The sequence below is a fragment of the Cucumis melo genome, chromosome 4, assembly GCF_025177605.1.
Source record: "Cucumis melo cultivar AY chromosome 4, USDA_Cmelo_AY_1.0, whole genome shotgun sequence".
Taxonomy (NCBI): Eukaryota; Viridiplantae; Streptophyta; class Magnoliopsida; order Cucurbitales; family Cucurbitaceae; genus Cucumis; species Cucumis melo.
In genome coordinates this window covers 26,888,478-26,914,299 of record NC_066860.1, presented here as the reverse complement: position 1 = coordinate 26,914,299, position 25,822 = coordinate 26,888,478, and the positions used below count along the sequence as shown (strand labels likewise).

The window sequence follows — 25,822 nt, the reverse complement described above, 5'->3', positions numbered from 1 at the left end:
ATGAATTTTATAATAAAAACAGTAACAGGGACAAATTCATAAACAAATAGATAATATTAGAGCGATATTCTTTTTTTTTTTTTTTTTTTTTGTTAGATAATATCATTTGAAAAAACAAATATATATTTTAGAGATTCACAGATTCACAGGTTCACTGCACTGCAGGTGAGGTTAGCAAACCTCCCCACTCTCTCTGATTCCGTAGACCACAAACACCGTTTGGTTAGAGCCCTCCATGAATGAATCATAAGCGTAATGCAGGCGCATTTCCTATTGGGGCCGATCCCCATACCCATTTCCTCTTCTTCTTCCGTCATCGGTTTCTACTCCTCCATCATCGCCGATTCCCTTCCCCGGACTTACCCCTGCAACCCCATTTCCAAATCAACCCTTCCCCTTCCCCTTCCCCGATCCAACTCCATCGTCTCTTCTTGGTCCGCTGCCATTGACGGCGACCGCAACCATTACGAGCTACTCGGCGTCGCTCGTGCTGCCTCCTCGAAGGAGATCAAGAAAGCTTTCCGTCTGCTCGCTCGCAAGGTAACTTTAATTTTACAAGGATTTTCGATTTGTTGTTTCATAGAGGGGACAAGGTGTTTTGATGGAAATTTTATGCTCGATCCTTGGTAGCCAGGATGTTTTTTTTGAAGCACCAGATTTTAGAGCCCTTTCACTTTCACTTTGAGTTAATTATGTTGCGTAAAAAAGCGAGTTTCTGTTTCTTTGAAATCCCATTGTAGGTATCGTCCCTTTCTGTTCCTCCGTCCTCTGCTGATTCCGCCAAAGAAAGTCTGGATGCCATATGTCTAATGGCCGTCCTGTGAGAGTGGTAATTAGTTAAGGATGACTTGATTATAATTTATAAATAAGGAGAGTTTGGGATCTTAGTGGAAATATATGATTTGGTGAAAGATTTTGATAGTGTCCATTTTGGAACTTGGGAGAGACTAGAGAGATAGCCCTCCAAAGGCTATTGATATTATCATGGATTGTGATATTGCAATATAATTCTATAATATATTTGTATTTATTGTGATTTCTCGTTAGGTGGTATGATTTGTTCAAAAAAAAATTAAGACTGTTCTTGCTAGGTTTTGTTAGGTGGTATCTGATGAGGAGAATTATAGGATATTATATTTGAGTTTAACGTTTGTTTAGTTGTTAATTTAAGGGTACATCTGGATTGACTTTCCAAGTGTTTATAAAGACTTTTTTTACACTTATAAACACTTTTTTTGAACACTTGGAAAGTTATTCCAAACATGCACTTAGATTATTGGTGTTTAATTAGTACTTTGTAATTAATTAATTAATTAATTTATCTTCTTGTAACTCTGCAAATAGCCAATTTAGATTCGTAATAGAAAGCTTTTGAAATCATTTTAAATATAAAACATTTGGTTCTCTTGGAGAACCTTCTCTAGTTCTCTTGGGATGAACTTTCTTTGCTTGGCCACGGATTTTGTCTAATACCTTTTTTCCACTGTATCTCATCATTTTGTTTGAATATTAGTTTAGCTTGGAATGCCGGTATTCTTTTCTGAACCTGATGAATAGAGGGTGAGTGGTCGACAATTCGATAAAAAACGACCTTGAACAGACTACTTCTCGTGAAAAGCTTTGTTCTTTAGTTTGCACAACTGTGCCCTTGACTTCTCAGAAAACAACCTTGAACAGTTGGCTGGACTATACTAGAAAAAGAAGCAGCTGGAGGTTGTGTGGGAAAACCTTATTGAAGTTTTACTACGGGAAGTTTGTGTTGAAATGCAAAATTTTTTACAAGTTAGAAAAGAAACTGAGAAGATTACTTGAAAAGGCTAAAGTTAATGCTACTTTTGGTGTTCTTTTTTATTGAGTTTTTACTTTTTAATAGGGTTTAGTTCGGACTGATGATCTTATTTGTCTTCTAATCCCATTTTCTTTTTATCTCATGATCTTAACTTCAGATTTAGGGAAAACTTTAACGATAGAGAACTTTCATGTGTATCTTGCTTCACCTCTATTTTGAATTGTTTTAGAGGATCAGACTGCACAATTTTCTTTCAATATATCTTCCTTAATGCTATTGTTGCGATAATATATTGTGCTCCTGCTAATGATATTCACTCACACGATGCAACTTACTCTTAACTGCAGTATCATCCTGATGTTAGCAAGGATTCACGAGCAGGTGATGCATTCAAGAGCATACGTCATGCATATGAGGTGAGTATTCTTTATACCAAAATTTAAATTTATAACTTTTTTGTTGTATGAATTATTTCATTTCACAATCCACGAATGTTGGTGAAGTCAAAAGCAGTTGTTGGCCAATTATTAGATGGTAGGACAGTATATGTTCTTAAGTTGAGAAAGCATACCTTTGCTTACCGATTAAAGGATGTGTTTGGTTTCTTTAGTGTTTATTGAGTTAAGTTCAATAATTTATTGATGTAAAAACGACTAATAATTTTCTTTTCCCTTAAATTTGAATGTGTTATGCTCACGGACTGGTGGTGGAAGATACTTGTTTTCTCCTACTCTTAATGATGGTAATAATTGCAAGAATTTAGTTCCTTGTCTCTTCCCTTCCTTTAGGATTTTAGTTTTTTGGTTATTGGAAAATTGAATCCACGTACATGTCAGTATGAACCTGTAAATCACTTTTTGATACCGATAAATAAAGCTTCAAACCAATTTGTTTTCAGATGGAAACTCTGCTAGTCAGTCAAGAGAGATTTGATGTCATTATTTTGCTTATAAGTTATAGGTTATAACCCAACCGTCTGCTCCATGTTGTCTTTCTGAACAGGTATTATCCAATGAAGTGACGAGAGCTCAGTATGACCGAGCGTTGAAACTTCAAGAAACTACCGACAGGCGATACAGAGGAAAGTGGTATTATACTCCTGATTTTGAAGAAAGACAGAAAACCTATAGATGGACTGAACTGAAGCAAAAGATTCAGTACGAAAGATATCATAAATATAATAAATATCGACAGGATTCTGCTCGCATTGATGAAGAGGAGGGAGAAAGCGACGGCCAACTTAGAAGCCCCTTCCTAGAAGTACTTAAATCAACATTTCTGTCATTATTTTTACTACAAATGTTTGGCTCCCGATTGTCACTCACCTTTAGCAGCCTGGTGGCACTGCTCGACAGGAAGTTGGATTGGGGATATAAGATAGGGTATGTAATTGCGTGGCTTTTAGGTGGAAGGGCAGGTGTTTTACTAGCTATATGCCTCTCATTTGCAAGCTGGGTATGTGGGAAAAGTAGCAGCAGTGTAGTTGCTGTTGTGGTAGTGGCTATGTGGGTGGGAACAAATCTTGCAAGATATGCACCACTTCCTCAAGGAGCTGTTCTTACACTTCTGTACATGTCCATCAAACTTCAAGTTGATTTGAACTGAAGTTGAAACTTGTACTTGCAAACAGAGGTGTGTACATATGGCTGTTTTATATGCTTCGTGTTCGAACACGACTCATAAAAGTGGCAATGGTAGGTTTAACGTTAGTTCGTTTGGAGTTATGTTCAAATTATGTGGAAGTGTTCGAACAATTTTAGATATTTATGTGTACAGCAAGCGTCTTTGTGATGTGTAAATTACTAAATTTTAGTGATGTAAAAAAAAAAAAAAGTTGGTATTGGTGTTACCACTGTTCTTGTTTGCTTCATCTTATGATTTATTTATGGTGAGAAGAAAAGTTTTGAGTTGGAAATCAATAGCGTGAAGGTTTAGGCTGCATTTCATTTGGTGTATGAGGAATTAAATCATGGCTATTAAGCCCAAGACAAAACTAAAACCAGATTGGTGTGCCATGGAACATTACCCAAATAACTTGTTGGCTAATCATTTGAATTTTGGCTTCTATCTCTTCGAAAAAGAAAATTCAACCGAGTTATTTTCAAAAATGTTAAAATATAGTAAAATTTATCGTCCTAACGTCTATTTATTTTTATTCTTGTTATATTTTGTAAATAGTTTTATTCACAAATATCTTTGTTATATTATTTGTTTGTATTTTTTTTACGATTCGGATTATAGTTCAATCTTTTTACTTTAAAATATAGAAATCATTATCAAATGTTTAATGTACGGTCCTGGAGGAAAAAAAACGAAGCATATCCACAAAAATCAAAACGAAAAAGAAAAGAGAATAATGGTAAAAATTGATAAAATATTTACAACCCAAAGTATTACATTTCTTTTGTTATTATTCTTTAAAAAGGGAAAGTCGTTAAAAATAGAAAAAAAAAGAGGTTGAAAATGTTTTTATTTTACTTTCTATCTAATGAGTAGGGTTCTGCACAGTCCGATTTTGGGCTGAATCGTGGACCGAACCATACCCTTCGATTCCCTAATAAAGGTGAACCGTAGGATAGTATGAACCGATTTTTATCGGTTTCGGTTCAAGAACTGAACCAACCTGGTATTTTTATCTAAACAATAGAAGGAAACAACTAAAAAACATTAAATGAAAATACAAACATTAATTGCAGTATCAATTCTATTGATGGTTATTCAAAATAGTTTTGCAACATTTTAGTAATAAAAAGTACTATAATTTAAATATAGATAATAAAACAGGGTTAAGATTTTCTCCATTTTTTAAAAAATCAAGGTGCTCCAAAAATGTTTATTTCTTCCCATTTCCTTATAACAAATCAATGGATTGGGTTGGGCAATAAGTGGGCTTCATTATTACTGTATTTTAAGTATCGTTTGATTGGATTTTCTATAGTTATTTGGTGTTGAATCGTGAATCGAGTCGAACCATTCGATTTTTTTCCTCTCAAGTTGGTAGTTGTAGCTTTTGAAAAAAACAAGACAAATTAATCAATTCAATATTCATCAAATTTTGACAATCTTCAAATATCTTTAATAATTAGTACAATTTTATTATATTATAAATATTTTCAAACAATTTTCTTAACTTCTACTCACATTCACATTTATATATTTTGTTAAACATTTCTCTCTCCTTCATGCAACATGTTGCTCCTCTTAACATGCACCATTCGTATGCATGCAAGCCATGCCATACTATCTCTTGCATGCAAACTATCATTTGTATTTCATTTCTCCTTCCTCTATTACGTTTTTTAGTTCTTTTCCACTACTACCCTTTCAAATGTTAATTACAATTATATTTTGATATTTGAATCATTTCAAATGTAAAGATTTACATGGTTAAGTTTTATCATGGTCTTCACTAAATTCTCACTTTTAATGTTGATATTAATTTGTTCAGTAATTTTAAATAATTAAAATCGCTTTAATTGGAGATTTTTACGTAAAAAAATTTATATTTGGTCATATATTTCAATAAATATCTTTAAATTTGATTTTTTTAAATAACAATTCCTTTAGTGGTTTTTTTTTAATTTATATCTATTTATGTGTATTTATTTCCTTATTTATGTGTATTTTTTTTTTCCATTTTCCAGTTTGAAAAGAAAAAAAAAATGCATTCATCTTAATTGACTTTATTACTATTAAAACAATTTATAAATTGAGGTTATAATACTTTTAAATTAAACCCTACTATTGGCACGTGAAGATTATGTTCTCCTGTGTAGCTCCTTGTATAGTATTAGTTGGATAAGGATGTAATAATATATTTCAAATTTCATTGGGTAGTTTTCAACGTAGTATTAAATTTACATCGATATGTCGACTTTTTTTTATAACATTTTCATATATTTACTGTGAAAGGATAATATGAATATAAAACTATAACAAGTATTTTGACCCATTTAAAAAAGTACATAACATTTGTTTATTAGTTTAAATGTATGATAATTTTTAAATATATAAAATCCAACCAAAACATCTACAAATATAGCAAACTATTATCGATATCGATAGAATATTAAATTTTTTTTTGTTATATACTTAGATTTTTTTAAAAAAATCACTTGCCTTAAATATATTTAAATTATTGTTTACAAATGCTTTTCAAAATGTATAGACAAATTAGACATCTTTATAAAATCGAGAACTTCATATCTTGATAAATACGAACATTTCAGACCTTCAATTTGGAAAGATGTTAAGTTTTTGTCTATGGGTTGATATTTATATCTAACATTTTCAAGGTTGAATCGATTTCTAATATAATTATTCTTAAAATAAAAAATAAAGATAATGACAAAATGTCATAATTAGCTAAGCATAAAGTTTGAAAATTTGGCATTTTAAAGCTTCCATATTTGTAATGTGGCCAACCCAAAGTTGTTTTTCCATGGAGCTCACAATTGAAATTCAAATGTCTGTTTCAAAATTTTCATTTGGAAGCTTTTCTGTAATCCTTCAACCTTTTCTCGTTCTCAACTCCAGTTTCTGGTGGATTTTGATCTTTTTATACATTTATTCTTCACATAAATGCTACAATAAGCAAGATTTGTTCTGTATATCAAACCAAACAAAAACTGAACCAACAAAATTCAGCCCATCGAAACCATTTAGCTGCCATTTTTTCGTTTCTTGTTATCGGAAACTTCATACAACAACCCCAACACGGCTTGTTCTTTTTTGCAACTGCGGCCGTTGTAAACCAAAATAAACCCAGCTCCTAAACTAAGTGTTTGTGATGTTTTTGAATTTGAAGAGTTTTTGAATCAGATTGATTGGGGGAGAAGAAACCCTTTTCATCAATCTAAATTTCCAACAAAACCCTCTTTACCAAATGGACATTGCTTTCAAACCTTCGAGGATTCTTCCCCTCAACAAGATACCCAATACACTCATCTTTTCTCCACGTCCTTGTAAGATTTCAGTCTCCCAAACCAAGCGGTTCGCTCCAATGGCTGCTCTTGCAGCCTACCCTGTTGTTGGACTGTCCGAAACATTTAAAAAATTGAGAGAACAAGGCAAGGTATATGTCTTTTGTACTGTATACTCTGCCTTATCTGTGTGGAATCTTTATGTGGTTTGTTTGTTGGCTTGTTTGAATTTCCAATTGTTTTTCATCGAACATACTTCTTTTGCATTTTGTGTGTTTGTTGGTTAGTATTGAAAGGGCAAATTGATTGTCTGAGAAAGAGTGTTATGGAATCGACAAATAAAGAAACCAGAAAAATGTAAAATAGTAAAGAATTGATACACAGATTTTCGTGGTTCACTAGTGTGTTAGCTACGTCCATGGAACAGAAGGAGAACAATTTTAACAGAGTGAATAACATGGAATACAAAAATAAGGTGTCTCTAAGGATTGAGAGTTTATATAGTGCACCTCTCTAAACCATAGAAGTAAGATGTCTCTAGGGTTTAAGAATTTGTACAATGCACCCCACTAAACCATAGAGTAAAAAACATAAACAACGCAAGATGAAAAATATGTAAATAACTTAGGTTTTAGGGCAACCCAAATAACATATTCAATGCACTCGAATAGAGTGGAATGCATATGCCTCAGCTCCATTTTCATTCATCCCTGTGCTTTCACCTAAATTTTAGGTTATATTATGAGATTGGTATTAAAGCTTTCAGGTTGTCTTTTTCATATCTACTTTAAAAGCTGTTAAGAACTTCTCAAAAAGATTTTAGTACATTCTTAAACTTTTAAGTCTTTATTGTTGTCAATTTAAGGCTTGGTTCACCTAATGTTTGAACCTGCTTGTAATCAGCTTGCCATCTAATATGCAAATAATGCAATCGACATGCCACATAAACATTGAATTGACAGAATTGACTATGGAGACCTATTAGACACAAAAGGAAATGTTTAAGATCTACAGAAACGTTTTGAAGTGATTAGATAGATGCAACTTTGAAAGGTGAAGGTCCTATTGGGAACAATTTTAAATACTGAGACAGGATTTAACACCAAAACTTGTGTCCAATTTATTGGTTCTGTCTGCTACTTTCTCTGTGGTCTGATGGGATTTTTTCATTGATCAACGTCGTCCTAATTGTGTGCTTTAAAGGTTGCATTGATCCCCTACATCACTGCTGGTGATCCTGATCTTTCGACCACAGCTGAGGCATTGAAAGTGCTTTCCACATGTGGATCAGATATAATTGAACTTGGTGTTCCATATTCGGATCCCTTGGCAGATGGTCCTGTTATACAGGTTACTTTTGTTTTATCCTTTCACTTCTCAAATTCTAACCTATTTTTCCATATTCAGCTGTTTCATTGCTGTTTTTTTGTAGGCTGCAGCCACTCGGTCCTTGGCCAGAGAGACAAACTTTAATGCAATAATTTCTATGCTGAAGGGGGTAATATTGTTGTACCATACAACATGCTGTAAATAATATCAGCTTCTTTTCCACCTCCACTTTTTGCTCTTAAATTAACCGAGGCAATAGAAAGAATAGCCTAAACTTATTTCGTTAGCTGAAAGAATAGCCTAAACTTATTTCGTTAGCTGCTGGCTTTCAACTTACAGTTTAACATGTTTATGTTTTGTTTCTGGCTGGTCAGGTGATTCCTGAACTATCTTGTCCAATTTCCCTTTTCACATATTATAACCCAATTCTTAAACGTGGCGTCGAGAACTTCATGATGATAATAAAAGATACAGGTGTACGAGGTATTTAACGAGCTTGCCAAATCTTCTTCTAATGAATTAGATGTTTTTTTTTCAGAAAAATAAATAACACTGTCCTACTGCCAATATGACATGGTAAAGATTAAGCCAATGGTTAGTTGATCTAAATGCTAATTGAGTTCACCTTCGAACATTATGTGTGTTTATTTGGATTCATCACTGATTATGAATTATAGACAATCAACTGCACTATATGTGTTTATTTGAATTTATTTTTCTAAAATGGGAATATTTTATTTGGAGCTGTATGGAGTACTGCATTAGTTTTCAATATATTATTAAGTGTTTCAACCAACCATAACTTAGTGGATAAAAACACCAATTACCTTCTTAAAGGTCAATGGTTTGATTTCACACCCACGGCTGTTGAACTCAACATATATTATTGCGTGCAAGGTTCAAAATCTTGACTTGGTGTTTCTTTGTGTTAGAAAGTTCCTTGAAAAATGTGTGATCTTTATCTACATTGGGTTTGTTTATGTGTTTGTGGACTGTGCTCATATTGCACTTTCTTGCAGGGCTTGTTGTTCCGGATGTTCCTCTTGAGGAGACTGAAGTCTTAAGAAAAGAAGCTGTAAAGCACAACATTGAACTGGTGATTTCTTTTTCTCATAATGGCTGCATATACCATCTATGGTTCTGTATCATTTACTAGTGTTTAGGTTTTGATACTTTACCTTAAGAAATTGGACTCTGTGCTTTAGACCTCTGGAGCGTTGCCTAGCATATGAAACACTCCGCTTGTCTTGATAACTGAATCATTGAAGTCCTACAAATTAGTTTTATTAATTGCCTGAAACTGAAGAAAAAGACCTTCATAATCAGATATGAGAATAAACTTTCTTGATCACTATAATGTTTCATTATTGATGCTGAAAACAGTTGCCCTGGATGCTAGAAAAGTATGGATCAATTGTTCAACTATATTAACCTGCATCTCTTTTTTCTTTCTTTCTTTTTTTCTCTAGGACAAACTTAATGCGGAAATGAGTTCCCAATTTGTTGACTCGTTCTTGTTATAGTTACTTTTTTTATTTAAAAAGAAAAAAAAAACTCTATCGTTAAACCTTGTTCTTACGTTTGTTCATTTTAAATTATTTTTCTACATTGCTAAAGGTACTCTTAACTACACCAACCACGCCAAAAGAGAGGATGAAAAAGATCGTTGAAGCTTCAGAAGGATTTGTTTATCTTGTAAGGCCCTTTCTCTTCCCAGTCTCCTTATATGCTCCAACTTTTGGTTTTGTCATCTCATTGGATCCTACTGGTCTCATTCATAAAAAGATAAAACTTATTAATTTTCTTTCTATTTTGAATTTGATATTCAAAATTAATTTAATTCCACGTATATTTCTGTAATAAAATAAGAAAAGAGGTGCTCATATTGAAGTTCTTTTGCCAGTTTCATGGCAGCAGTTCTAGTATGTTTCTAGATTCTTTTTCATAATGACATTAACAATGTGGGTGTCGATGAGGCTTATCCTTTGCCTTATTCCTTCAAAGTGACATGCAAGAATGTTGAGAAAGTTTAGACACGTAAGTATCAGCTCTTATTTATACAAGATCAATACTAAAGTTGTAGCTCAAAGACTTGAAAGTTTCTTCCTCACTTGATTATTGAATTCCAAAAACCTTTCGTAGGGGATTTAAAAGGGGTGAGGCCAGCAAATTGGACCTTGAAGAAACTGATGGTAAAATTGATTGGAGCTTTTTAAATGCGCTTGCATTGCTTGCTGTTTGTCCCTCTGGTACCAATTCCTCTGTCATCGTCCATGGAAAATCAAGAGAGAAAAATCAAGGCTTTCAAGGAATTAAGCCCGAGGACATCATCTTCCCTTTTCCTTTGCTCCTAAAGTTGAATGATTTTGGATTAGTGAAAGGTTTCAAAGTTGGTAGAAGCAACTTAGTTATTTTATTTTACTATACATATTTTTTATGAGAAACTCAACTTTTGTAAAGATGAATAAAAGAACAAATTAACGAGCAATAATAAAAGGAAAATTGCTACTATAAGGACCAAAAGAAAGCTGCAGTAAAATACTAATTGTTACCAGAATATGTTGGACAGTTTTCGTGGCTTTTCTTCGCTTACAAACAGAATTTTATTGATAGCAGAGAGAGAGAGTGCAAGAATTTTGACGAGAAAACAACTATCTCCCTTTATTATTATCGAATTAACATTATGTCGTCAAATTAAAATTCCATTCTCATTGTCTTTCTAACTTGCAATATGCAATATTTTGTTCAAATTATAGGTGAGCTCCATTGGAGTTACCGGTACTCGGACATCAGTTAGTGGCAGAGTTCAAACTCTCCTTGAGGAAGTTAAAGAGGTATGTCTGCTTAATATTTAATCTATGAGAGGTACTTGAAAACAAAGTTTTGCACTTTGAACTCTAATGGTGTAAATTACATTGATTTGCAACTGATGAATGACTTAGACGCCTTGTAATCTGCTTTCTACAACAGGTTACGGAAAAACCAGTAGCAGTTGGTTTTGGTATATCGAAACCCGAGCACGTGAAGCAGGTAAATATCTTCCTCACATGCCATAACAGCCAATCAACTGTACAATGTGTTTGATATGTTCTTGCTGTGTTCATAGGTGGCTGAGTGGGGGGCAGATGGTATTATTATTGGTAGTGCTATGGTGAAGCTGTTGGGTGAAGCCCAATCCCCCGAGGAAGGATTGAAGGAGCTTGAAAACTTCACCAAATCCTTAAAATCTGCACTCTCTTGATGACATAAACCAAGCTGTGTCTTTAATCTGTAAACAAGTGCTCAAATTGCACTTTCATTCTACAATTACTTCTCAAATACTTTCATTTGCTTTTCTTTTCTTCTTTTCTCAAACAGTGTTTCCCTTTTCTTTTGACAGTGAATAAAACTATCAACTCATATTTTCTTTAAGGTATTTGTCATGGAATATAATGAGAATGTTTTCTTGCAGTATCTTGGTAGTCGATGGATGATTGCAGGTAAAATTGTCAAAAGTTTAGGATTTTGTTAGAATCTAGATTAGATCATGTTTTATGTTGTTGGCTTCGCTAAGTTAAGTGTGTTTTTTAAAATGTTTTTATGATTGTAGATTTTGAATTTCAAAACACATTTATAAACTAATTGTGTTTGTAAAATAATATGAAAGGAAAGATTTGACCCCATGAGACCATGGTAGAATTGCTCTCCATGCTCTTGATTTTTACCCTCGAGTTCTCGATCGCTCTTCCTCGTTTTACCAAGTCTCAATTATTTGTAAAAGTGGCATTTCTTCTCTTATACCAAAAGATGCTCTCCCAATTGGATGTATCTCGTCCTAAGCTAATTGATTGTTTAATAGCAAACTAGTTGATATTACGAAGGTACTCTTTGATATTAACAACAAGCTAGGTTATAACGTTGCAACATTGCTATTTGTCTGATTAAGAGTAAACCGAGTGATAACGTTGGGACGAGGTACATTCACAACTTGTTGATCGCCTTCTTTTCATTCTTAAGAGCAATCATTTGAGAAAAATAAAGGACTTAGAGCATCGAGAAATATAATGTTGCTCTTTGTCTCGAAGTGTAGTGACAATCATAAGTAGTGTTGCAATACTTGCTCTTGGGTCTAGAGGATCAAAGAACAGTACATTCACAACTTGTTGAGCACCTTCTCAGCACCTCTTCATGACTTAGCCTCTATTTTCATTTGTAAAACTCACGTTTCCCTGCGATATAAAATTTATAACTTATGTATTGTCACGTGTTTCCTACAAAAACATCAAAATATGTATGTGACAAAATAACTAGCAAAACGAAAGTTGTAAAGTAGCAATTTTCATGTGTTATCATCAATGCATGGTCTAATGTTGATTTTATTTTCAATAGTCTTTGGTACTATCGTTTACCAATATGTAAATTTTTTTTAAAGGTCTTTTATATTTGTAGATTTTTTTTAATATCTTAGATTTGGCTACAGCCAAATCTAAACGAGTACCAATATTCTAACAATTTTTGTTCAAGATCGTGTAACAAATATATTTTATATTTGGTATAAGATTTTGAATCAAATAACACCCGAAAAAAATAATAAGATTGAAAACAAAGATCATAATTTAAAGAAAATTATTTGAACTAACACCCTAACGAAATAATAGAATTGAAAACAAATGTCATAATTTAAAAAAAGTATATAAAAAGAAAATTTATTTGAACCAAATAATAACCGAGAAAAAAAAAGTAATAGGATTGAAAACAAAGATTATAATTAAAAAAATAAAAGAAAAATTATTTGAACCAAACAACTCGCGAAAAAATAATAAGATTGAAAACAAATATCATAATTTTTTAAAAATATAAAAGAAAAATTGGTAGAAGAAGGGAAGAAAAAGATGGAAAAGAGGCAATATTTAAAAGAATGGCTGGCTTAGGATTTTTGATTTAGTTGTCCAAAATATATTGTGTTTTGTTTTATTTATAAAAGTTTTTTTTTTATAGATGTTTTTTTTTGATAATTCAACCAAAAGAAATAAATAGAAATTTTGCATTTTCCCTTTCCTTTCACTTACGACTTCCCTCCTCCGCGCAGCACTCGCAAGCATTTCTTAAACAATTCTAATTCCCATTTCTGTATTTTCCCTAAACCCTACTTCACGTTCAGTCACTCACTCACTCCGTCTCAGCGGCTGCCGTCGCACGCTGCACTCTACCCGCCGCAGTCCCCGCCTTCCGACCAAATCGCCGACGACTCCTCTCTCTCATACTCTCTCGTCTCCCCGACCAACCACACCTACTCATCTCTGTTTCATTTCAGGCTTTTCAAAGCTATACTAAGATGGGTTTCCAGCTGCCGTCTCATGGGATTCAATCAATGCTTAAAGAGGGCCACAAGCATTTCTCGGGTTTGGATGAGGCCGTCCTCAAGAACATTGACGCCTGCAAACAACTCTCCACCATTACTCGAACTTCTCTTGGTCCTAATGGTATGTTTCCTCTGATCCTCAACCCCACTGCTTTTTTTTTTTCTTTTTTCTTTTTTCTTTTTTCCATTTCCTTCCAGTTTATGACTTTTGCAATTCCTAAGGTGTTAATGTTGTGCACCCATCTACTGTTTTGTAATGCGAACCGAATTTAGTCTTTTCCTGTTTCATTTAGTGACTCACGCTCTTCGCGTCACCGGTATTTTAGTACGGTTATCTTTGGTTCCATTTATACTTTACCTTAGGGAGGGCCTGGTTTCCCTTTCTAAGAGGCGAGCTTTCTTTAAAGACGGATGGAGATTTATTACGTTTCAGATCGGACAATAATTCGAACATGAGCCGTTGGAGCGTCCTTCCAATTACACAGATAAAGGTTGATTAGACGAGATGAAAAAACGGTTAAATCTATTTAAAATTGTACAACTATTGTGATCTCAATGTTCATTCTAAATTTAGCTGTCGATAAGTCAGCTTTAAACCTAACTATAGCTCAACTGTTAAAGACATTGTATTAGGACCAATAAGTCAGGGTTCGAATTCTGACCTCCTCCATTGTTGGACCAAGAAAAAAAAGTCGCAGTACACTTCAGTATTGTAGAATGGATTAGATAATCGGCAGGTAAGTATGGAGAGCAATAAAGATTTCATACAGTTTACAATATCGAACAACACGACAATACTGATAATAAAATTAAGTTTAATAAGATTTACATGGACGATCCGAAATGAATCAGTAATATGCTTGGTTCAATGCCTGTGCTAGGTATTTATTCTCCACCCAAATGGTTTCGCACTCAACTGTTGGATTTATTTATGAGGAAAAAATGCTAACTTTACTACCAGCTTGGTGAAAATTCCTAGCACGTCATTGTTACTTTTTATCTTGTAAGTCATCGTTTTGATCTGTTGAAATTCCTGGTTAATGACTACATTCTACACAAATATATGATTAGATGGATGTTGAGTTTAGGGTTATTTTGTTCAGGTCTTGGTTGGCAAATACCCCTTGCAACTTGCCTGTAGCTAGAAGAAAATTAGGATTACTGAAGAATTATGTTCGCCCTCACCCAATTAGCATGATTATAAAAAAATTACAATTACAATTAGATTTATCCTTGGTTTGAGGCTTTTGGTAGGATTAATACCAGTGATTTATTCAGAGATCTACTTTTAGTGGTGCTTTGTTTTAAAGATAGAACTTGAAGATATTAATCATCTGCTGTGGCCTTGTATGTTCATTTTCCGATGAGATTTGGGGAAGATTCTGATTTTTTTTTATTTCTCACGTGCCTCCTTGGAGTTCCCATGATTTGGTGGCGAGGTTTTATTGTGTTGTGTCTAATGTTCTACTGAAGAGTTATTTGGAAGGTTTTTCTGTCAGCTCTTTAGTATAAGTGGTTGGAGAAGAAGAAGTAGTAGAGTTTTGGGCATTAAAAGAGAGTTTTCTTTTTGAGCTGCTGAAGTTGGCCTCTTAATATTGCTCTCTAGGCTATCGTAACTTGTCTCTCTTGGAAAATTTTATATTTTTTAGTTACTAATTTCCGGTTTATTTTTATTAATTTTGTTTCATCCATTCCCTGTTGGTTTGGCTTTGTCTTTTATCCAATGAGGCTGACTTTATTTCTTCTTTTCATCTTTCTAAAGAACCTTATTCAAAAAATTGTTGTTTGAGTGTGGGTGAACAGTCAAGTGTGATGTGCAATAAGAAAAAGAGGGTTCCTTTTTTATATCTATCTACTTTTTAAAAATTATAAGCGTAGAAATGGAATTTATTAACAAAATGTTAATATATGAAAAATATAGCACCGTAAATATTATTAGAATTATAATGAAAATTTGTCGAAACTGAGGACTGCTGTAAAATATTATTAAAAGATATTGGCTTTTAGACAACTAGTGTAGTTCTTCATTCCATTTTTCATTATCGAAAGATGCAAAAGTGGCATTAAAAGGTAAGATGATTTCACCACCCTCCCAAATAAAGCACTATATTAAGTTTTAACTTAATATCTAAGGTTAAAGCATAGAACGGTAAGGATTGCTTCTCCAAGCTCTGCACTTGTTATTTTGTCAATGCATATGGACTTCTATTCTCATTTTATACATCATTATTATTTTAGAGTGCATTGTACTGTTTGAAATCTATTCAAAACTTACCTTCTACGTTACTGGCCTCATGCTTAAGTATCCTTTCTCAGGAATGAATAAGATGGTAATTAATCATCTCGATAAGCTTTTTGTCACAAATGATGCTGCCACAATTGTCAATGAACTAGAGGTACAGCACCCTGCGGCCAAGCTTTTGGTTTTAGCAGGTAAAGCTCAACAAGAAGAAATTGGTGATGGAGCCAATCTGACAATTTCGTTTGCTGGGGAACTTTTACAAAATGCTGAAGAGCTCATCAGGATGGGTCTACACCCTAGTGAAATAATTAGCGGCTACACAAAAGGAATCAATAAGGTTTCTCACTTTCTACAATGATAATGGAATATGTAGATGAACTTTTATGACATTCTGTTTTGATGTATTGTCTTCTTGTTGGTTCAGACCATTGAGGTTTTGAAGGAACTAGTGGAGAAAGGTTCGGAGAACATGGATGTTCGTAACAAAGAGGAAGTTGTTTCGCGCATGAAGGCTGCTGTTGCTAGCAAGCAATTTGGTCAAGAAGATTTTATTTGTTCTCTAGTTGCTGATGTATATTTTTCACCTACTCTTGTTATAATTGAGTAATTATCCTATAAACCTTTCCCCCTGCAACTTATGTATATTTCTTTTGTGTTCAGGCCTGTATTCAAGTTTGTCCAAAGAATCCGGAAAATTTTAATGTGGATAATGTTCGAGTTGCAAAGTTACTGGGAGGTGGTTTGCATAATTCTTCAGTAGTGCGAGGCATGGTCTTGAAAAGTGATGCTGTGGGAAGTATAAAGCGAATTGAGAAGGCCAAGGTACACACAATCATTTATTTACACTTCCCATTATGATGAACGTGTTTCTTGTATACTCTCCTGTTTTTGATTCATGTTCTTTTGTGAGGTTATAGATGCTCACATTCTTAACTTCATTTGTTTGTTCTTTTCATATGTTTACATCTGGTTGAAAAAAAAACTAATTAGATCTTGATTGACTGCTACATGAGGTGTTGTTCCCACCTAATACATGGACTAAAATTAAAAGACAGTGATCTATGAGGGGGAAGTTTTTGTTTTTTGTTTCATTTTGGTTTTTTTATGAAAAGAAGGAATATGCTGAGGGGATTTTTTTTTGGGTGGGGGGTGGGGGGAGGTTAAGAAACAGTTCTCGTATATCTGAAAGCCATTGCAATGGCTTTGATGGGTTGATGGACACTGGATCATTTCAGCTTTAAGAAATCTAATTAGCCTTCTATAAATCTAAATGTTAATTCCTCCTGGGCCTAAATAGAAAAAGAGAGAGAGAGAGAGGAAAAAAAAAAGAAATCTAATTTTTATCTGCATCTGGATAGCTGTGTTATTATGTTTATTTTTACATCCAGTGGTTTTAAATGCCAGACCGCTTCCCCACATAAATTATATGGTTAATGACGGGTTCTTCTGTATGTGTTTCTTGGGGATGGGGTCTTAGCGACTCTGTTATATAAGAAAAATTGCACCTGTTTTTAACTTGTATTGCCTTTGTTCTCGCAAAGCAAAATTACTTGGTTTTAGCAGGATTAAACTTGTATGTGTATTATTAATTTTTGTCTAAATAGAACTTCAGACTTTTATTTTTTTTCATTGCAAATATAGATGTAAAAGTTTTTCTCTGAATTATTTTGGTTTTGATTTTCTTGAACATTTTCATATGAAGGTTGCTGTATTTGCTGGTGGCGTTGATACATCTGCAACAGAAACAAAAGGAACAGTATTAATTCACACTGCTGAGGAGGTAAATTTAATTTTCTTTCTGTTGATAATTTTACTAAAAGAAAGAAAGTTGAAAATATATTATTTTCTTTGTGAACACTGTTTTGACAACTATGGAGAAACGTTACCAAAAAGATGCCTCAGTTAAGACTTGCACTTAAACAGTATTTGAAAAACCACAACAAAAAGAGGACAAAGGCTTACTTTTTTCATATGAGGTGCCCTTAATGGGACACAAGTTATCCTTTATTTGATGTTGATTTTTGAACTTTTCATAAAGAAAACATGAAAAATATCAGAAAATTCTTTCCCTAAACAATCTCAATTTTTTTTAATTTTTAATTATTATTATCTTTATAATTTTCAATATTGACGAAACTAATCTACGAAAGTTCTTGGAGAAAATTGGAATTTTATTCAATTCCTGAAAGACTACGAGGGCTGCCACATATAGGCTAGCTTCCACAACCAAATAACAAACCTAAACAACTTCATCAATAAACTAACCAGCTAACTGGCCGAAACAGAAGCAAAACAGAGATACCAAACAGAGAAATAAAATCCCAAAAGAGTCCCACATTAAATATCTTCTTACTCACAATGATATATTCTTCCATTTATGTTTTTTAAATGAAGAACAAACATTTCATTGAGAAAATGAAGAATACATAATGGCAAACCAAAAAACACATTTACATTTTTTTTTCATGGATGAGAAAAATGAAAGAATACATACAAATAAGGAAAAGCCAACAAAAGGAGCCAAACTACAAGAAGGGGCTCCAATAAAAAGAATTAACGGCAAAGGAATAATTACAGAAGAGGTTAGAAACAGAGGCACAAAGAGAAACAAACAATCTAACAAGTAACCAATCCTCAAACGAACTCTCATGTCCTCTAAATATTTTGTTGTTTCTCTCCAAAACCCCAATAAAGTAGTGCACACCCTTGCTTGCCACAAAAACCTCCCTTTATGATGAAGGGGCAGATGAAGAATCTGCCTTCCTACCGCTTCGAGGGTTGACAAAGCTGAAATCAAAATCACCACTCCATATGATATGATCAAAGTCCTCTGCCACGTGCAAATAATATAACAAAGAGGCCCAACCATTAAAGACCTCTACTTGAGATTTGATCCGAGGTGTAAACTCTTTTTTGCAGAACCTGGCACAGGAATACCATCTTTTTCTTGTAAACTCTTCACCTTCCAAACCGAGGGGAAATGGAACCAACCACTAAGGAAGAATTAGACAAGTAGTGGAAAAAAGAGCTACAAGAGAAAAAAAACCTTTGGAAGTACTAGGAGATCAATGTTGGACTTACCCCTCCCTGGGCTAAGGAGAATTGAGGAGAGGGAGGAAAGATAAGTCAGGACATCAAATATTTCCCTATTGGTCAATGGCGACAAAAACCCAATGACAGAGAAGGTGCAAAATTTGTTTGATCAAGCATGGAAGCAATTTGAGGGGTTCTTGAAGGAGGATAAATGATAAAACGAGGGAATGAGGATCATAGGGGTTTATCTCCGAACCACTTGTCTTCCTAAAAATAGGTATCCCCCTGGTCCTGATTGACAACATAAATAAATGGAAAAAGGAGAAAGAAAAAATCAAATGCAATTGTATTTCATGGGTTTCGAAAAGAGCCTTTTAACACTCGAAGGATGAGGCCAGTACTTGCTAAAATTAACCCTGTGCCTAAAGGGCTAGGGCACTGACTTCAGCAACGATGTGTTTTTTGTCCTAACATTCTCAATATCTAAAACCCCAAGTCCAGAGCACATAGCAAATAGGAGCCAAAAACTAACTATGCGAAAAGAAGGCTGCACTCCAATCCAAAACAATAAGATCTATTGAATAACTACAGAAATATATTGAAACCAACGCTCAAACAAAAGCATTAAACCTAGCATGCAAGCATGCCTCCTTCCAAATCTATCAAAAGCATCGTTCTCCATTATCTTAGTTGTGAGCCTAGAGGACTGTGATGAAACTGAGATTCTACAAAATCTAGCTATTATCATGAAACGATGTTTGCATAAGGGCGTCCACCACCACTGTGCCAGTCCCTGTTGTAAACAAACATCAAACATCAAAAAAGAAAATTTTCAAATAGAGCGAGCCAATATCATTTTGTTAAAGCAAGGAATAGGATGAAAATGTCAATGTTGAGATTGATTCGATTGTTGGGTGGCTTGTTTTGTAGATCTCATGTATATTTTTTTCATTTTTCTATGTGAAAGTTTTCAGTTAAAATGCTAATTATAGGCGTCCCTTTGTTTATTTGAGGCAGTTTTATTTGGTGGTGGAAAATGGAAAGCTTCTTATCATTTCTTGTTTTTCTTTTGTTATTATTTTGATTGGAAAGTTCAAATTTTATTTTTGGTTATTTTCTCACTTTATTTCTTATGATTATCTTCTTCTTCTGCTTGGTTAGGATATTCTTTTACCTTCTCTTATATAAAAAAGACATTCTTTTACTTCAGAGTTCTTTTTGTGCCTTTTTTTTTCTCTCTCTCTCCTCTTTTCTTATTGGAATTGTGGTTTTTCTTAAAACATTGATTGACACATGCTTATCAATTGTAGCTTCAAAACTATGCAAAAACTGAGGAAGCTAAAGTTGAAGAGCTCATAAAAGCAGTTGCAGATTCAGGGGCTAAAGTAATTGTCAGTGGAGCAGCTGTTGGGGAAATGGCTCTACATTTCTGCGAGCGCTACAAGTATGTTGAGTTTTTCTTCTCTCTGTAGTTTTTTGTTCTTCAGTTGAGAGATTTTGGAGTGATGTTTGGACTCTTAATAGGTTGAACATTTCTTGCTCTGGTGAGTGGTGACTAAGCCATTTTGTTACTATCTATTAGGTTTTGTTTTGCTTGATTAGTGCTCTTTCTTTAGCTTGCCATTTTTATGGGGGTGATTTCTTTTGATGGGCTCTCTCTTTTGTGGGCTTTCTTCTTCTTCTTCTTCTTCTTCTTCTTTTTTTTTTTTTTTGCATGTCTTCTATTCTTTCACTTTTGTCTCAATGAAAGTTTGGTTATTCATTAAAAATGTGTGTTGAAATGTGTGTTAAAATGTGGTTGCTGAATAAAAATGCTTATTTCTTGCTCACTGTACTCGTTGAAATGTATATTTGATGTCCAGTATATTTTGTTGAACTATGGTAGAGGAACTGTTGTTCCATCTCTTGTTTTAGGATTAGGGTGGAATCTTTCGGGGCAGAACTTATTTTGCATTTTTGATACCCAAGTATTTGGCTGTGATAAGTGATTAGCAGAAAATCTTTGGGAGGCTTGCAAGTATGTGGGAGGTGTGGGCTATGTCCCACACTTTCTTTTAGGTGTCAGCGTCTAAGGATTTTTGCAACTACCATTATTCCTTGTGGGGGAGTCCTTTATGTAATGGTGATTGTTAGGCCGTCTCTCTTGTAGGCTCCATTTGTAGTGTGCTTTCTTTCCTCCTTTGCCCATACACCATTTCATTCATATTAATGAGATCTTTATTTATTCAAGTTTTTTATGGAAAAAGTATTTGATAATTTTTTAATAAAAAGATCTATTACAAGTTATGGGAGTTTGGGAATAATCAAATGAAGTTTTGATAACAAAGCCAACTGGGGGTATCTGTTTGTAAATACGTTTGTTATGCTTTTCACTACATCCATCTCATTTCTATATAAGAAAGTTTTTGTTTTCTTTTACTTTTATCCATTGCCTCTCCTGCAAATATTAATTAGTTTCTCAAATCTTCCCATCGACTCCATAACAAAAAAATTTTTGTGACGTTTTAATGTATCCAAATTCGAATTTGGCTATGATGCATATGAATGATTTTAGAATTTAAGATTATTAGTTATGAATAGTTATGTATTAATTTGCATGTTGGGAGGGGTTGGTTTTTGTGTTGGATATGGACGAGCTATCCAGATTAGATCTTTCTTTTTCTCAAAATTCTTTCTTTTATTTCCTGTACTGTTGCATTGCAGGCTTATGGTCTTAAAAATTAGTTCCAAGTTTGAGTTGCGGAGATTTTGTCGCACAACTGGTGCTGTTGCCATGGTAAGCCTGTTAAGGCTTTGTTATTGATAAAATGATGTTTTGTTCAATTGCATTGACATGGTTCCCTTCCCCACCAAACGACAGTTGAAGCTTAGCCAGCCAAATCCAGATGACTTGGGTCATGTGGACTCCGTCTCGGTTGAAGAAATTGGTGGTGTTAGGGTATGTTATCTATATTAGCTTAATTATTTTTATATTGCAGTTTTCCATGGTTACTTCTTTATTTCTGACATCATAACTAATTCTCTTCCCGTCTTGATATTGTATTACAGGTCACAGTTGTGAAGAATGAAGAGGGGGGTAACTCTATATCAACAGTTGTTTTACGAGGAAGTACTGATAGCATACTGGATGATCTTGAGCGGGCAGTTGATGATGGAGTTAATACATACAAAGTATTTCTTTACACATGTACTGTTTATTCTTTGAATTATTTGGAGCATGCTTGATCAGTTTCTTTGTCAGGCAATGGCGAAAGATAGCCGAACAGTACCTGGAGCTGCTGCTACTGAAATTGAGTTGGCTAGAAGAGTAAAGGAGTTTTCTTTTAAAGAAACAGGGTAATTCTTTTTATCTTCTATTTTCTAAATTTAATATTGCACAAAATTTATTTTAAACTTCTTTTCTAACAGAGTCGGCTGTTAAACAGCCTTTCTCTGGGAAGATAAGGAAAAGATTTTACACAACTGATATAAGCAGCTGGAGTGCAAACTGCAGTTATATTAACGTGCAGGAGTTGTCCAGTTAGGGAAAGAAGTTCTCTTTCTAGATTTCTTTTTCCTGAGATTTTATTTTGCAGTAATAGAGTTGTGGAGGAGGTATTCTAGGGTGGATGGGATGTGCAAGGACGGAAAAAATTTGTTTGCAGTGGGGAATGTTTAAGGTCAAGAGTTGGTAGAATATGAAGAGGGTGGTAGAGCTAAGTTCGTGGGGTTAAACTCCTTGGCTTCCTTAAAAAGCTTTGGTAGAGCTAAGTTCGTGGGGTTAAACTCCTTGGCTTCCTTAAAAAGCTTTGCTCTTCAGGATCTGCTGAATGCCTTTAACAGTCTATAACTCTACAATCTTGAAAGGGACTGTTTTCTCTTATTGAACGAGAATATTTAGAGCGTAAAAGACCTTTTGTTTTAAATTTAATTATTTATTATTATTTTTATTTCAAAAGTTATGTATTTAAAAGAAACAATTTCATTAGTGTAGGAATTTTACAAATAAGAGGGAGATAGTCAAAGAGAATCATGAGTTACAGAGATGAAAAAAGACGAGAGTTTATGCTATGGGATCTATAAAAAAATTTGCTTTGCCATTGATGATATGGTTGTTTATTTTAATCCAAACTGACCACAAGGATAAGTTGATAGTTGAATTAGAAAATTTCAAAATGGTTTCAAAATTGTTTCTTGTTATAGGTTACGTAAGAACAGAATGTCAGGGTGTTTAGAGGGTTAGAGTGTTACTAGATTTTATGTTTTCCTCCGTGCTTCATTTTTGAACATCTTTTGTAATTATTCTAAAACCACTATTTTGTTTGGCTTGAGTCACTACTTTAGGTGCGACTCCTTCCATCTGTGAACTTTAGGTGCGACTCCATGAAAGTTGATATTCTCATAGGAAAAATTGACCTTCTTTTATAGGCCCTTTTGCTAAAAGCTTTATTTTCTCACTAATAATGGGGGTGATGGGGAAAAGGGGAGGAATGCAAGAAAGTTAGAAATCCTCGATTAATCATACCCTTGTACATTCCTTCCTTTTCCTCAATGAAATCTCGTTTCTTATTAAATTAGAAAAAAGGAGTACACATGTCTACAGACACCTAATTTGAGGCTAGATGGACGAAGATTATCTAGCTGTGACTCAATCTGTCATCACTTTATTTGAATGGGTAACTAGTAAAATATCCTAAGCTTCTATTTTCATGAAGTGCTCATTAAGATATCAATTAATTCTTTCTGAAATTGGAAGAAACATGAATGAAAGAAGGAAAGAAGAGGTAAGCTTGAGTGTGTTTTCACAAAGACGTAAACCTCTTAGGGTACAACTTTCAAGGAAGGTGCAAGTCTTGAGACTAAAAGTTAAAGCTTAGGCATAAGCTTCAATTGCTTTTTAAAATATTGTGTGGAGAATTGATACACGTTTGTGGTTTAATTTGGTCAACACATTGAATTATATTCCAAAGGATGGTATTATGAGTACACGAGTTATTTTATTTATTGTTGTAGAAACAAGTGATGACTTTTCCTTGTCTGTCTGCAGATTGGATCAGTATGCCATTGCAAAATTTGCAGAAAGTTTTGAGATGGTACCAAAAACTCTTTCCGAAAATGCTGGGCTAAATGCAATGGAGATAATATCCTCACTGTACGCTGAGCATGCATCCGGAAATACTAGAGTGGGTATAGACTTGGAAGAAGGGATTTGCAAGGATGTTTCCACGATGAATATTTGGGATCTATACATTACCAAGTCAGTTTTCATTCTCTTACAATGTACAATTATGGTTATTCTTTGGAGGACCTTAGTGCAATGCTTCAAGTAGTCTTTTTCTTGTAGAGTTCATTTTACTTAAAGCACACTACTGGATTAGTCGAGGTGCGCATAAGCTGACCTGGACACTCACGAATATTAAAAAAAAAAACCTGAAAGCACATCGCTTTCGAGGACTTCTGGAAAGTTTAGTTTTAGTGGATATGTTGCAGTGCCATTAGTTCCCAACCTTCATAAATGAATTTTGACTCATGAACCTATCGTGGTGCTTGGTGCTTGCATAGTGAATGGTTCAACCATATAGGCCTGGTCTAATTGAAATAACTTCTGTCCCATTATAGATTTTGAAATTGTTACCTTGATTTGCTTTTTTAATGAAATAATGAATCTAGTTTATTAGTAAAAAAATATTTCATTAGTTGTGGGATCTCTCTGAGGGAGAGGAGCAATAGAATTTTTTGTTGTGTGGAGGGGATCCTGGTAAGGTTTCATGTTTTTCTTTGGGTTTTGGTTTCAAAGACTTCTTAGTTGGAAACCATTTCTTTAGTCAGTTCTTGTGGGCTTGGTTTTTTGTGTACCCTCTTATTTTTAACATTTTTTTCAATGGAAGTAGCTGTTTCAAAAACAAAAAAGACTTCATTAGTTTGACCTAGTGTCATTTATTCATTGTACCATAAATTTTTCCTCTTGATCTTCTTTCAAAAATATTATTAGCGATACCAACTCACAGTAACAACGTTGCCTTCTTTTTTTCCTTTTGTAGGTTCTTTGCTCTAAAGTATGCTGCAGATGCTGCTTGTACTGTCCTTCGAGTGGACCAGGTACACCCTTATATAAAACTTTTATCAATCTACATTTCTTGGTATTTTTCATCTCCATTTCTATGCTAAATCTCATTTTAAGACAGTATAAAAGACCTTGAATTGACATTTATTTGTGAAAATTATATATACACACACACATAGGACAGCTGAGGCTTGCATCATTTCAAAGCTGCTCCTAAACCGTGGCCATTTGATGTTTGAATTGGGTGGAAACAAAGTGCTTTCTGAACCTTGCTCCCATGGATTATTTCTTGGCCATTCTTTTGACAAGAAAAAAAACGTTTCTTGTTCATAGATACAATCTTCCAAATGGAGAGAAAAATGAGAATAAGAAAAAATCATGGACCAAATTTCTTGATTTTAAATTGGGGGGTCATGTAGGGACGGATTCAGAAAATATATTTTGTGCTTGGCTTTATCCTTTGAGAACAAGGGATCCATAAGATGCGTAATTTATTTAACCCTATACCCTAGACCTTAAACTTGTCTAGTGTAGGTGTGTTTTAGGATGAATTGTTAATTTACACCATGTTGCAGATAATAATGTCAAAACCAGCTGGAGGGCCCAGGAGAGGAGATCAACCTGCAGGGATGGATGAGGACTAAATCTTCATTTTGGCACATTGCTATAATTTATTCTCCATCTGCCCATCATCGTAAGTTTTTGATGATTGAGATACCGAAAATGGTTTGTTTGTATGAGGGTGGTGTTTTTAAAATATGAGGAGGTTGTTGGTGCAAATGTGGCTTTTTGCGAATGCCACTGCTTCTAGAACACTTTTTTGAGTCACTGGTTTTGATTGTTGGATATATAATGTAATATTATCGACTCGGCCCAGCTCTGTTTTCTTTTGCTGGTTGAACTCCTCGAATGATTCAATTTAGAATGTGTCGATGGCAAGCTAGCTTAGCTAGGTTTTTCCAATCCTTTGTTTTGTTGCATTTGTTTCCAATCCATCTTCTACTCTTTCCCACTTTTCTAGTGCTTGTTTGAGTCGACTAATGTGCGATTTGAATTTTGAATTACTTCTACGAGACACTAGTTTGTTGCAACCATATTTTACTTGTTTTGACAAGTGCCTTGT

The 25,822-nt window shown here is 34.1% G+C and overlaps 3 protein-coding genes across 4 annotated transcripts; all 3 read left to right on the top strand.

The window, feature by feature from the left end:
• Positions 1-115: 115 nt before the first annotated feature.
• On the top strand, positions 116-3,638 carry LOC103502970 (uncharacterized). 2 transcript variants are annotated; one of them, XM_008467100.3, is made up of 4 exons: positions 395-540; positions 741-829; positions 2,137-2,205; positions 2,792-3,638. In XM_008467100.3, the coding sequence occupies exons 2-4, from the start codon at positions 803-805 to the stop codon at positions 3,392-3,394; spliced, it is 699 nt and encodes a 232-aa protein (XP_008465322.1). In that variant the 5' UTR covers positions 395-540; positions 741-802; the 3' UTR covers positions 3,395-3,638. The 2 variants fall into 2 exon arrangements, with proteins under 2 accessions (XP_008465321.2, XP_008465322.1); XM_008467099.3 differs by lacking the exon at positions 741-829 and having other exon boundaries at positions 116-540.
• Positions 3,639-6,220: 2,582 nt separating this feature from the next.
• LOC103502969 (tryptophan synthase alpha chain-like) lies at positions 6,221-11,493 on the top strand. Its single transcript, XM_008467098.3, has 9 exons — positions 6,221-6,863; positions 7,915-8,061; positions 8,144-8,209; positions 8,415-8,523; positions 9,060-9,136; positions 9,658-9,735; positions 10,797-10,874; positions 11,011-11,070; positions 11,147-11,493. Exons 1-9 carry the CDS (start codon positions 6,675-6,677, stop codon positions 11,279-11,281), a joined length of 939 nt encoding a protein of 312 aa, XP_008465320.1. The 5' UTR covers positions 6,221-6,674; the 3' UTR covers positions 11,282-11,493.
• A 1,544-nt stretch (positions 11,494-13,037) lies between these two features.
• On the top strand, positions 13,038-25,662 carry LOC103502968 (T-complex protein 1 subunit theta). Its single transcript, XM_008467096.3, has 13 exons — positions 13,038-13,502; positions 15,698-15,960; positions 16,048-16,194; positions 16,284-16,445; positions 17,326-17,403; positions 19,967-20,100; positions 21,360-21,432; positions 21,517-21,594; positions 21,705-21,827; positions 21,898-21,992; positions 23,683-23,892; positions 24,677-24,734; positions 25,275-25,662. The coding sequence occupies exons 1-13, from the start codon at positions 13,355-13,357 to the stop codon at positions 25,341-25,343; spliced, it is 1,638 nt and encodes a 545-aa protein (XP_008465318.1). The 5' UTR covers positions 13,038-13,354; the 3' UTR covers positions 25,344-25,662.
• Positions 25,663-25,822: the final 160 nt, after the last annotated feature.